Source organism: Vombatus ursinus, unplaced genomic scaffold, assembly GCF_900497805.2.
Source record: "Vombatus ursinus unplaced genomic scaffold, bare-nosed wombat genome assembly UNPS02014825.1, whole genome shotgun sequence".
NCBI lineage: Eukaryota > Metazoa > Chordata > Mammalia > Diprotodontia > Vombatidae > Vombatus > Vombatus ursinus.
The window spans coordinates 9,472,675-9,485,744 of NW_020954603.1; the positions used below are offsets into that span (position 1 = coordinate 9,472,675).

The 13,070-nt window shown below is 38.4% G+C and overlaps 1 protein-coding gene across 2 annotated transcripts in view; it reads right to left on the reverse strand.

Moving 5' to 3' along the window:
- KIAA1107 (KIAA1107 ortholog) overlaps positions 1-13,070 on the reverse strand; it is a 131,705-nt gene that overhangs the window by 71,901 nt on the left and 46,734 nt on the right. For both annotated transcript variants that reach the window (XM_027838025.1, XM_027838029.1), the window contains one exon: positions 8,214-8,303. In XM_027838025.1, coding sequence (XP_027693826.1) covers positions 8,214-8,303 — 90 coding nt within the window. The remainder of the gene's footprint in view (positions 1-8,213; positions 8,304-13,070) is intronic.

Genomic DNA, 13,070 nt, shown 5'->3' on the forward strand with positions numbered 1-13,070 from the left:
GAAGAAGGGCTTCCTTTTGAAGGAGGCCAAGAAAGTAAGGAAGTTGAAGCAAGGAAGAAGAGTATTCTAGTCACGGGGGACAGATAGCGAAAGACATGGTGCTGTCATGTTTGAGGAACATCAAGGAAGCCGGTGTTCTTGGATTGTAGAGTATGTGGAGGGTAGCAGAGTGTAAGAAGACTGGCATAGGAAGGGGCCAAGTTGTAAAGGGCATTAAGAGACAAAGGATTTTATGTTTGGTCCTGTAGGTACTTGGGAGCCACTGGTGTTTATTGGGAGGAACCAAGTAGAGGGAGAAGGGTAGGTGACATGGTCACAGCTGTGCTTTAGAAAGGTCACTTTGGCAGTTAAGTAGAGGAAAGCTGGAATGGGGAGAGACTTGCAGCAGGGAAACCAACCAGAGGGCTATTGCAATAGTTCAAGCATGAGGTAGCAAGGGCCTGCACCAAGTCACAGGCTATGATTGAAAAGGGACTATATAAAAGACGCTGTGAAGGTAAGAATAACAAGACTTGGCAACAGATTTACAGTGAGAAATTCAGGATCACAGAGGTCATGATTTTGGCTGACTGAGAGGACAGCTTCACAGTGGGAGGATGTGCTTAACAGTGACAGGGAAGTTTGGAAGAAGGGAGAGTTAAAGAGGAAAGAGAATGAGTTACTTTGGACACGTCGAGTTTGAGATGTCTGAGACATCCAGTCTAATGTGTTCAAAAGGCAGTTGGATGATGTAGGATTGTAGCTCAGGATGGAGACTTGGGCTAGATATGGATCTTTAAATCCTTTCCATAGAGATAATAACTGAACCCATGAAAACTGATGAGTTCACCAAATGAAATAGAAGAGAGTAGAGATTATAACCTTTTTTTATGTCATGGACCCATTTAAGTGAATCCATTATGCTGAAACAGGTATCAAAATATTTTAAAAGATTTGTGATAATAATATGTGTTTTTTTATTAATGTATGAAATAAAAAGACAATGAATTTAAAATACAGACATGTTAAAATTGAATTTTTTTTTAAAATATCAGTGTGAAAGGTTGTTTAGTTTGAATAAGAACAATAAACTCTGGGATGGTCTTTAACGTGGCAACATGAATGTCATAGTGGACAAATAATTTTAATGTTTTGTTTTGATGGTTACAAGTACTGAAAATCCCAATTTGCAAAGATAAGTTGTTATAAATGAAATTAAAGTTTCCATGACCCAATTTAAAAGGTGAGGATAGGGTTCTCTTAAGAAATATCAGCATTCTCCAAGGCTAGTTGAGTCCAAGCTCCAATTTTAGTTTTTTGTCCTAAAAGCAGTAAGTTCATCTGTAGCTAGGTCAACATCTTCAACACAGTTTACATCAGAAAGAAAAGGATTACAAATTCATGGTTAAATTTTAATGCCATCAAGATAGAAAAAAACTTTTGAAAGAGTTCTAAACTGTTTCCAGATATATACAGATTTCACTTTTCCAAGAAATAGGCAAGAGAATTTTATATTTCAACCCCATCTTGGTAAAGCACTTTCTCCAGCATTTGAAAGTTTATAAGGTTGCCAGCTTCTACTCTCTTTCTCTATATTGGCACCTTAGCCAAGAAAGATTGTAATTTTTCAGTTGGGTCTACAATGGTAACTTTAGGACCCTAAATTGAAACATTTATTTCAATCATATGGTTAGACATATTCTACAGGTAAGCCAATCAACTGGTAAAATCCTTTCTTTCAAAGTGTTCCAAAAGGTTTTTCCATTTAAAAAAAGGGAGGGATTTCTTACCATAAATGGAGAACATTTATGCACTTGCAAACAAATGCAAACAAGCACTTGAAGACTTGTCCTCTTGAAATCCAGCAAATATCTATGTGGTAGAGAAGCACTTTATATTCTGCTCCCATTTCTTGACAAAATCTTTTACACGTGTGTCTGACAAAGTTGATGAGCTTTATATCTGTTGAGAAAACTTTCAAGGTTGTTGGGAGAATCTTTGTTTCTAATTCTTGTCTGGTAAGGAAAAAGTAATGAGTGATGTTAATGTGAGGAACTTCCTTTTTCATTCAAGCGGCACCACCAGATGTATTGCCAAGCACTGCAGGAGCTCCAGCTATGCAAAAAAGCAGGAGACTCTTCTTTCCAGTCAGAGTTCTATTTGGCAAATCTAAAAAACAACCTTTTTTTTTTTTTTTTTTACAATTTCCAAAATGTTGATGGCTTTTGTTCTTTCCAAAAGGGATTCATAAAATAAGAATTTTTATTTGACAACATCAGAATGCATATAGTGAACAAAAACAAGGAGCTGGCTACATTGAAATAAGCCTGCCATTTTATCCAGTCACATACTGAAGGGAAATGGCAAGACTGCCAATTTCTCCATTACCTGCTTCAAAAATGTTCACAGAAATTCTTGGGAAGTATTGCATCATTTAACAATGGAACCACTTTATTATTTTCACCCTCTGTTGTAGTCCACAAGCCTGCTTAACCATCCCTAGTGTACACTGCTTTACTAAAGCCTCTCCACTACTGTGGGGATTGCTTCATCTGGAAATCCAGGAAGAACTTTATACGACGCTTTATGAAAGGCACTGGTAGATCCAGTGCTGGAAGGGCCCCAATCTCTTCAAATTGAGCTTTCTCAGCATGAAAAGACCTGGAATCTTCAGGTGCATCTTTAGAAAGTGCTCTTTCAGCTTTGCTGCCTCTATGCTTTTATTCACAAGAATTTTTCCTCAAAAAACACTGGCTTTTGTATCCGCTAACATTCATTAGTGCAACTGAAACTATATAACATAGTTTTCATCATACTTCCTTTTTCTTCAATATTTCAACCTAAATGTTGTCTGTAAAACACATAAAATAAAGCTAAAATAAAATGTCTGATTTGATTGATTTCTTGGACAACTGTTTGATAACTCTATAGAGAAATAAATGATGTTTGTTAGGTATAGTGTAAGACATTTGAAAACTTCTATGATGAGTAAAGTAAAGCAGATTTTAACAATTTACTCAGTCTTTACATTTTTATTGGCCTTTAATCCTACAATAGACATGGCAGCAGCTCAAGAGTTACCTCCTCCTTGGAATCTGACTACTGTTGCAAGTGAGAATTGCCTGACTTCCTAAAAATAATGATTCTTATTTCTGATATCATTGGCAGTTTTTTTTATGAAGATATTGGGTTCATGGAATAATACACAAATGTTACTTGTACAACATATTTTGTGTGTGTGTGTGACTTCACTTTGTAACACAGTGTACAAAAGTGAATATAAAGAAAAAGACAAAGAAAGAACCTCTCTACTCATAGAAATCACATTCTATGTGACCCATATCATTGTGCGATCTGTTAGCAATAATAAGTTACTTTAAAGAACACATTTCAAATTATCTCAACTGTCAGACATGTTTGAACTTGTCTATACCTGAAGCTCCCCTTTCTATGATACAAAAAGTCACAGGGAGGTTTAAGAATTCATATTTTAACTGCCAAGTTTTCCAAAACTTTAACAAACAATGAAAGCAACTTATTCCCTTCGATGAATGATCACCAAACAATTGTAGGTAAGGAATACTGGAAAGCAATGAAGATGGCTAGGTCACTAATGTGAGAGAACATGTGACATCACTGTTTGGGGGCTGAACCATCAGACCTGGTGCCTGATAGTTGCTCAGCTAAGTTGATAGTGTGATTACACGTGATTTAATAGCTTCAGTAATTCTGAAGTCTTGATGAAAATAAACTATTTCATGTTATCCGCAGCAACTAGAATTTGTCACAGGGACTAATACTACTTTGGTTGTCACATTCATAATTGAAGGAAATGCTAAATTTTAGTAAAAGGTTAGTGAAAATAAGGAAATATTTTTTCTCATCCAACTTCAAGGACTCCCTGAAATCTATAAAAGGACCCCTTGATGGGTGGGTTCATGGACCCCATATTAAGTACCTCTGGCATAGATTGAAAAGAGAAGAGGCCTCAGGCAAACTCTTGGGTACATGCAGTCAGAGGTCATGGGCTGGATAAAGGTCAAGCTCTATGAAGGAGCACGAAGATGGGTAGGAGGAGCATGAGGGAAAAGCAAGGTCACAAAAACATAGAGAGGAAAGAGTACCCCAGAGAAGAGGATGATCAACAATGAGGCTAAGAAAGATGAAGATTGAGAAAAAGTCATTAGACTTGGCAATCAGAAGATCACTGGTAACTCTGGAAAGAGCAGGCTCAGCTAAATGATGTCAGAAGTCAGACTGGAGATGGTTTCAAAGACACACCATAAAAGAGAAGACAACTAGAGGGAATGGTTGGACCAAGTGAGAGATTATTAAGGATGAGGGAGAAATGGCTGTTTGTAGGTAACAGGTAAGCAGTCAGTAGATTAGTAGAGATTTATGATGGAGAAAATGGGAATAATTGAGGAATCAATCTGCTGGAGAAGATGGGATGGAACCAGAGTAAGGATGCATGTAGAAAGATTTCTAATAGTGAGAAGGGCCACCCCTTCATCTGACGTAGGGGTGAAGGAAGAGATAGTGAGAGAAACTATCTGAGTGACGTGAAGAAAGGAGGAGGAAAGGAGAGAGAGTTCCATGTGACTGGCCTTATTTTTTTTTAGAGAAGTTGGAGACAAGGTTCTTACCTGAGAATGGGGTGACTTGGGAAGCTGATGGTGCAGTGAGTAGAGTGGGAGACAGGAAAACCTAAGATAAAGTTTAGCCTCATACAATGATTAGCTCTGGGACATGTAACTTCTCTATGCCTCAGTTTCCTGATTTGTAAAATGAAGGTACCTATCTCCCAGAGTTGAGGATAAAATGAGATAACATATGTAAAGCACTTTGCAAATCTAAAAATGCTATGTAAATACTAGTTGTTATTATTATCATTGTTATTATCATCACTACCACTGCCATCACTCTGAAAAGGGTTAGAATAGCAAGCCCACTAGCAACATGTAAAAAAGGGAACAAGCATTTAATTAAGCACACGCTATGTGTCAGGCACAGACTGCTGCAGGGAGGGCCAGGTGAGGTCATGTAACAAATCTGTAGGAGCGAAGGCAGCAGATGGTGGGAGCAGTCCAGGGTTAGGGTTGGACAAGATACAATTGGTGAGAGAATATGGGGCTAGGGAGGAGATTCAAGCGTGGAGCAAAGAGGTAAATCGATTCACCAATGAGTAGGTATACTGAGGGTCTGGGCAAGAAACTTTCCTTTTCAGAGACAGCCTGAAGGGATGGACTGTAAAAGGCTACATGGAGTATCTTTTGGCTTTTTACTGGGATGGGGATGTCTCCTTGCTTTTTTGAGGCACAGTACAGACACCAGGCAGTAACACACATTCTTAGTCATGGAACGTGGGAAAATGAAGAGTAAAGGGAGATGAAAGTTTTTGTTATACCCACTGGCTAAGAGTTGAAAGGACAATGAATCATAGTGAAAAGTGTACTTTAAGGGGTATTCAGCTGGTTATTTGGCTGTAGTCAAGTAATATAGGAGCTATATTTTACATATACCTGTATGTTATCTTCCTTGACAGAAATATGCTCCTTGAGGGCAGTGAATGTTTTATTTTAGTTTTTGTATCCCTAGCATCTAGCACAGGGTATGATACACAGCAGGTACTTAATAAATGCTTGTGAATTAACAGTGTGGAGCAATACTCTTCCCTTTAGGCCTACATGGGGCTGTGCAACATGATAAGAGTATCAAGGATGCTAGGCTTAGCATAACGAAGATCTGTGTTGAGATCCTATATATGACACTGGCTGTATGACTTTAAGAAAAATCATTTACCTAATCTAAGCCTCAGTGTCCTCCTCTGTAAAATGGGGCACAGTATCTGTAGCACTTAATTCACAAAGTTGTTTTCAGAATCAAATGAGATGTTTGTTAATCACTTTACAAATCTTAAGGCGTTATAAAAACGTCTCCTATTGTCATCGTTCTTATTAATACTCAATAAATATTTGTGAGTGACAAAGGAATGAATAAATCAATGGACTGGTAAGTACTTTCCCAAGCTACGAGGGGGAGGAGGAAAGAGATGAAAATGTACAGAATCCTAGATTTTTAGAGCTAGACAGCAGAACCATTTTCCTTACAGCTACACATTGATTAAAAATCATCACCATCTTTGTGATACCTAAGTGAAAAAGATCTAACAATTAAGATATAGTTGTGTTTTCTGCATAAAACTTCAAAATAATTACTAAAATAAAGAACATTACATATTAGCTTCTTTGAGATCCTAAGGAGTTGTTCTTCTATTAGTGTTAATGAGAATGAGGCATACAACTTAGAGAACATATTCTTTAAACAGACTCATGCTTAAGCAACAGATAATGATGACTAAACAAAGAAAAACATGGTTTTAGCACAGTAAGGGGCAAAATCAACAGACAGTTCAATCTATGTATTAATACACTGGATAGCTATAAAAACAGCAAGAAATAGTTTCCCTGCTGCCTTAACAGATGTTTCACTAAGCAGCATTTTCATTATTACAGAGTAAGTCATCTGTACTTTATATATGTTTAGAAAAACATGAACACCTACAATGTAACACCTACTGACAAAGACCTCTCCAATGCTGAAACAGCCCTTAAATAGCTAAAATGGAAAGATTTAATACACAGTTTATATTAAAATGCAATTATAGACACTTAGGATCATAGTCCCTATACAGGTACTGTTCCAAAGAAGATAGACATAGGTACTAGATAGTCAAGTAATTCTATGCCCTAACAAGAGCTTTCCAGAAGCTCAGGCATGTAAACCTGTAATCAAGTAGCTATTAAATAATTTATCTCGGCAGAGTATGGTGATTATTTGATAGACCAGTCGTCTAAATAGTCTCTTCATGCTCAAACACTTCTCTCCTCTTGGTAAAGAGGGAGACAAGAGGAGGGAAATATTACATACACTAATGTTACATGCGAGTCGCTGTCTTCCCCAGCAGACTGCCCCTTCTATTATCCCCACTCTCTCACTCACCTTCAATCTCTCTTCTTCCCTCCTACCTCCAGCAGGCCTATGTGTCCACATTCCCCAAATGCCAATCTGCCCAGCCTCGCTCACTCTCATCCTATCTCCCCTCCCCCTTTGGTGGTTAAACTCCTAGTACAGCAGGTACCTCCACCTCCTCTTCTCACACCCTCTTCACTCTCTAAGTCTGGCTTCTGATCTCATCATTCAGTAGAACTTTCCCCAGTTACTAACGATCTTTCAATTGTCAAATCTACTGGCTTTTTCTTAACTGTTATCCTTCTTGACCTCTCTGCAGCCTTTGACTTTGTAGATCACCATTTCTTGATAGGTTTTCATGACAATACTCTCTCCTAATTCTTTCTCCTCCTAACTGATCATCCACTCCTCTGGTCTAACCATGATAACCTCCTACCCAATAATCTTCAGTGGCTCTTTATTACCTCCAGGATCTAATATAAAATCTTCTGTTTGGCATTCAAAGCAATTCACAATCTGGCCCCTCCCACCTTTCCAGTCTTCATCCACTCTATAGCCTCTCCCCTCACAATCACCATGTACTCCTTGATCCAGTGACACTGGCCTCCTTTCTGTTCCTTGCACAGACCCTCTGTCTCCCAACTCCACCCATTTTAATTGCCTGAATGCTATACAGCTTGCTTTATATATCTGTTTGCAGTTTTTCTCTCCCATTAGGTTGTAAGATCCTTGAGGGTAGGGACTGTCTTTTGCCTTTCATTATATCCCCAGAGCTTAGCATAGCACCCTCTACATAGTAGATGCTTAATATATACACAAACCTTTATGAATGACATTTTAAGGGATTGTTATTTTTAGCAAGGGCTGGAGGTGTATAAAAATCAAATTTAAGGGATATGCAATCTAAGTATGTAGAATAGAAAACTCAAAATAATTTTAGAAGGCAGACAAGGACATTATCTTAGACAACATACAGATTAAAATGTAAAGATATATCAAACACCCTCAGGTTTCTATAGTGTGTTGTACGGGAACACATGTATTTGGGCCAAACCTTTATTTACTGAACTACTACCATTTACTGCAAATAGTAAAAGAAGTAATCAATGCTGCAAAATTCTACTATGTGAAATACCTCATTACACTGAACATTCTGTCAAAGGAGACTCATAAAAAGTGCTTTGTATGCAGCATTATCTGCAATGATTTGCAGTCAAACTGCCAACTGCTGTTTCCATTTGACCTGCAAAAACTATGCTTACCCTTGAAGAGTGATGTGCTCTTGGGAGCTTTCAGCCCAACATCCACTCAGCATTGCTGCAAAATAACGAGACCTGGCACACAAAATTGCCCTAAAAGAGAGGGAAGAGAAAAAAGGAAACTTATTTCTGCATCACGTGAAATTATTTTCTTATAAAACTTTTTATCTGTATCTGTTACGTAGTGATATTTAAAGTCCGTATTTTCTTTGACTACCTCTGCAGGAGTGACATATTTTATATTAAAAATGACAAGCACATATTTCATGCTATTAAGTTGATTTTGACAGCTAAACTACATTAAATTTTTTTAAAAATTTTGAAGGCCCTTTGACAATAAAAATTAATAAACAGAACTAGGAAAACAATATAATCAACTAATCAAGAAAATCTATTTAGTGCTCATGTTTCAGGCATTATGTGAGATGCTGGTAATACAAAGACAAAATTAAATCGTCCCTATCTTCAAGGAGCTCACCTTCTATGGAGCAGACAAGATACATGCAGGTATATAAACATTAAAATATGCACAAAACTAAAGGGGGATAGTGAAACTGTGAGTTCGATGATCTAGCAAATTCAAAGACGAGGAAACTGTTTCTGTATCTAAAGGTCAGCTCCTTCTCTACAATTCATCATCTAAAAGAATTGCCTAGAGCACTACGAGGTTATGTGACTTGCCCAGGATCAGAAAAGGGGTCCATAAAACGGTACAGTGAAGAAAAAAAGCAGGAGCAGAGCCTGAAAGCAGTGATGGAGAAAACATGACTAGCTAGGGCCCTTCCTTAAAATGCAGGATGCAAGAGTAGCTGACCAATCGGAGGAAGGCAGATCTTGCAAGATGTGGAGGCTTCTGGGATGTGACAGGGAAAGAAATGAAGAAGTGAATCAACAAAAGATGATTTTCTCTCTCAAGTTCTGGAAGTAACATGGTATATGTAGTGAAAAGAGCCCTGAACTGTGGCACTGGCCTCCTATATGCTCTCCCTGCCTCAAGTCTCTCGCAGAGCTGACAAAGTGATTTTCCTCACGTGCAGGTTTGAACATCACTCTTCTAACTCAATAAACTCCAGAAGCTTCTATTACTTCTAGAAAAAAAAATACAAACTTTCATTTGGCTCTGAAAGCTCTTTACAACCTGTCCCCAAACCGCTTTTCCAGCTTCCTCATGTACTACTCCCCTTTCTGTACTCGATGGTGAAGTCAAACGGATCTTCCCTTCGCTCCTCACAAAGTACTTCTCCCCGTCTTTTGCAATGCCTGTCCTCTTGCCTGGAATTTACTCTCTCCTCACTTCTACCTCAAAGAATCCCTTCCTTCCTTCAAGATTCAGCTCAAGCATCAGCTTCTATACTAGGCTTTTCCTGATCTCTCAAACTGCTAGTGCTCTGCCTACCAACTACTTTATATACTTATGTGCTCTCACATCTTTCCCCGATTTTTCTTCTACCACTTATTTGATTTTAAATCTTATTTTTTAATATCTTTCTTTAGATTTTTCTAGAAATTCTTGTTGGGCTTGTGTCCAATCTGCATTTTTCTTTAAGATTTTGCTTCTGGGGGCAGCTAGGTGGCACAGTGGATAGAGCACAGGCCCTGGAGTCAAGAGGACCCGAGTTCAAATCTGGCCTCAGACACTTACTAGCTTTGTGACCCTAGGCAAGTCAATTAACCTCAACTGCCTCCAAAAAAAGACAAAAAACAAAAACAAAAAAACTTTGCTTGTAGATGTTTTCAAGTCATTTTCTTCTTCTGAGTTTGTGTCTTGAGCTTCCCTGTCATCTAAGTAGCTTTTTGTGGTCAGATTTTTTTTTTAATTGTTCATTTTCCCAGTCTATTTCTTGACTTTGATCAGTATGTTAGAGTTGGGCTCCGTTTACCTCTGAAGATGGGAGTAGGGGAATATCTGACCTATCTTCTGATTTTTATTTCCTTCTGTTGCTTTCAAAGTTATGTCTGGGGACCTGTAAGATTTTGGCACTTCCAAGACGGTGTGATACAGAGAAGAGTATTAGTCACTGCCCTCCTGGCCTGTGCTCTGGTCTTTATGTAGAAAGGGCCCCTGGCACCCTTACAACCTCAACTGCTCCTCTCCTCCTCCCTGGAACTGGGTAATGGGCAAGAGAGCTGCCAAATAGCACCTGATCCTGTACCCAGTGCTAACACAGGGGGTCCTAGGAATCTGTTTCTGCCCAGGTGATTGATTGGTGCCTTTACTGTCTCTGTGCACTGGGCATTCCTGGTGCTATCACCTAGTGAAGGCCCACAGCCAGTGCCACTTTCACCAAGCAGTGTTTGCAGATCCCTATGTCTTCCTGAGCTTCCTGGGGCTGGAAAAATGACTCACTGTGCCTTTTTGTTGTCAGAATTCAATTTCATGTACTTTTTAAAGTTGTTCAGAGAGGTGGGTTGGGAGAGCTTGGCAAAACTGCTGACTTCTCTCCTTCATCTTGACTCCACCCACCACCCTTTTTTAAACTTTCCTATTACTGTTGAGGACACCACCATCTAAATTTGAAAACTAAGTGTCATTTAACATTAGGAAAACATCAACATAATTAATGATATTAAAACTAAAATATCCAAAGCCACATGATCATCTCAATAGGTGCAGAAAAAACCTCGGACAAAGTTCAACACAATTTTACGCTAAAAATCATACAAAATATAGGAACAGGGTGATCTTTTTAAATATCATAAAAAGCACTTAGCTAAAACCAAAAGCAAGTATCACATGGCAACAGGGATATAACAGAACCTTTCCCAATCAACAGGGAAGTGAAACTAGGAAGCCCACTCTCCCCACTATTGTTTGATATAGTTCTGAAAATGCTACCAACAACAAGAAGACAACAGAAAGGAGTTAAAAGAATAAAGTTAGTAAGGAGGTGATAAAACTATCTCTGTTTGCTGATATGATGGAAAACCCTAGGTAATCAGCAAAGATACTAATTGAAACAACTTCAGGCCACAAAGTAAGTCCTCTACAGCATTTCCATATAATACTAACAAAACACAAGAAGAAATAATTGAAAGGGAAATCCTATTCCAAATAACTACAAAACGCATGAAATATCTGGGGATCAACCTCCCAAATCACACAAAAGAGTTGTATAGATTCAATTACAAAGTGCTCCTTAAAGAATAAATAATATTAAATAGTTGGAGCAATATTTGGTGCTTATGGCTAGACTGTGCCAATATTATAAAAATGACAACACTATCAAAGTTACTTTACATCTTTAATGCTATACCAATCAAATTACCAAGGGGATACTTTGCAGAGCTTTATTCATTTGGAAAAACAACAAATCTAGACTTATCAAAGGAAATTATGAAAAGATGAAGGGAGAACAGCACTTTCAGATCACAAATCACAAAACCCTGTAGTATTGTTTAAAGAATAGAGAGATATATCAATGAAACAGACTAGAAAAGGGAGATTCAGAAAAAACAGAACTTAATAACCCAGTGTATGATAAAGTAGAAAACAAATTATTTAGGAAGAATTCTCCTTATTTGATAAAAAAAAAAAAAATTTTTAAACTGTTGGGAAAACAGGAAAGCAGATTAGCAGAAAATAGGTTAAGAGTAACACCTTCCATCATAATCCAAATTCTTTTTTTTTTTTTTGTCTAGGCATTGGGGTTAAGTGACTTGCCCAGGGTCACATAGCTAGTAAGTATCAGAGGCCAGATTTGAATTCAGGAAGATGAGTCTTCCTGACTCCAGGCCCAGCACTCTATATCCACTGTATCACCTAGCTGTCCATAAAAGCAATTACAAAAGATAAAACAGATAACTTTGATTACCTGAAACTGAGAAGCTTCTGCACAGACAACATCAGTGCGTTCAGGATAAGAAGGGAAGTGGAGGTAGGAGGTGTTATACATGTTTGAGGACTTCTTCAATATATCCATCAATTGCACTATTTTTTTCTTCCCTAAATGCGCACTATTTGTCATAAGAGATGGCTCTTTTGGAGGGGGTGGAGGAGAGATCCTTGGGTAACTAACTATGCTGATGTAAGAAACAGAAAACATCAGCAAAAACTTATTTCAAAAAGAAGGAAAGAAAGAAAACTAGGTGTCCTCAATCAGTTGTCAAGTCCTGTTGATTCCACCTTCCTAAAGCGTCTCTCGACACTGCCAGCGCCCTGGTGCAGACCCTCTCCATCCTGTCTGGCTTAGACCTCGTCCCCTGGCCCATACACTCTGCACCTCAGTATCACACTGGCCTCCTTGCTGTTTCTCACACAAGATATTCAGTCTCCTCACTACAGTCTCAGTGGCTGTCCATGTTTGAAATTCCAACACTCTTCATCTCTTTCTTCTGGCTTCCCTCAAGTCCCAGCTAAAATTCCACCTTCCATAATTCATTTCCAGTTCCCTTTAATGATAAGTGCCTTCCTTCCATTGATTCTCTCCAATTAGTCCTGTATCTATCTTATTTGTATGTGGTCATTTGCATGTTGTCTTCTCCAACAAACTGAAAGCATGGAATTTTTTTTTCTTTGTATCCCCATCACACTGCCTAGCACACAATAGATACATAATAAATCCTTACTGACTTACTTTGATAAACAAAAGGAAAGTCTGTTTTCTCCCTGTGGCATGGATCCAAGACATAAAAGAAGACCTAGAACTTCTCAAAATCACAATTACAGAAATTCAGAGGGGAGGGACCTCAAGAGCCCTCTAATCTACAAATCCATACACAAAAAGAATTGCCACTATAAAACTGCCAACCAGTGGCTGTCCAGCCTCTACTTGAAAATCTCTGAGGGAACCTCCCACCTCTTGCTTGAACCAGTCCACTCCACTTCTGAACAGTGAGCTTGAATTGTTAGGCATCTGGCCT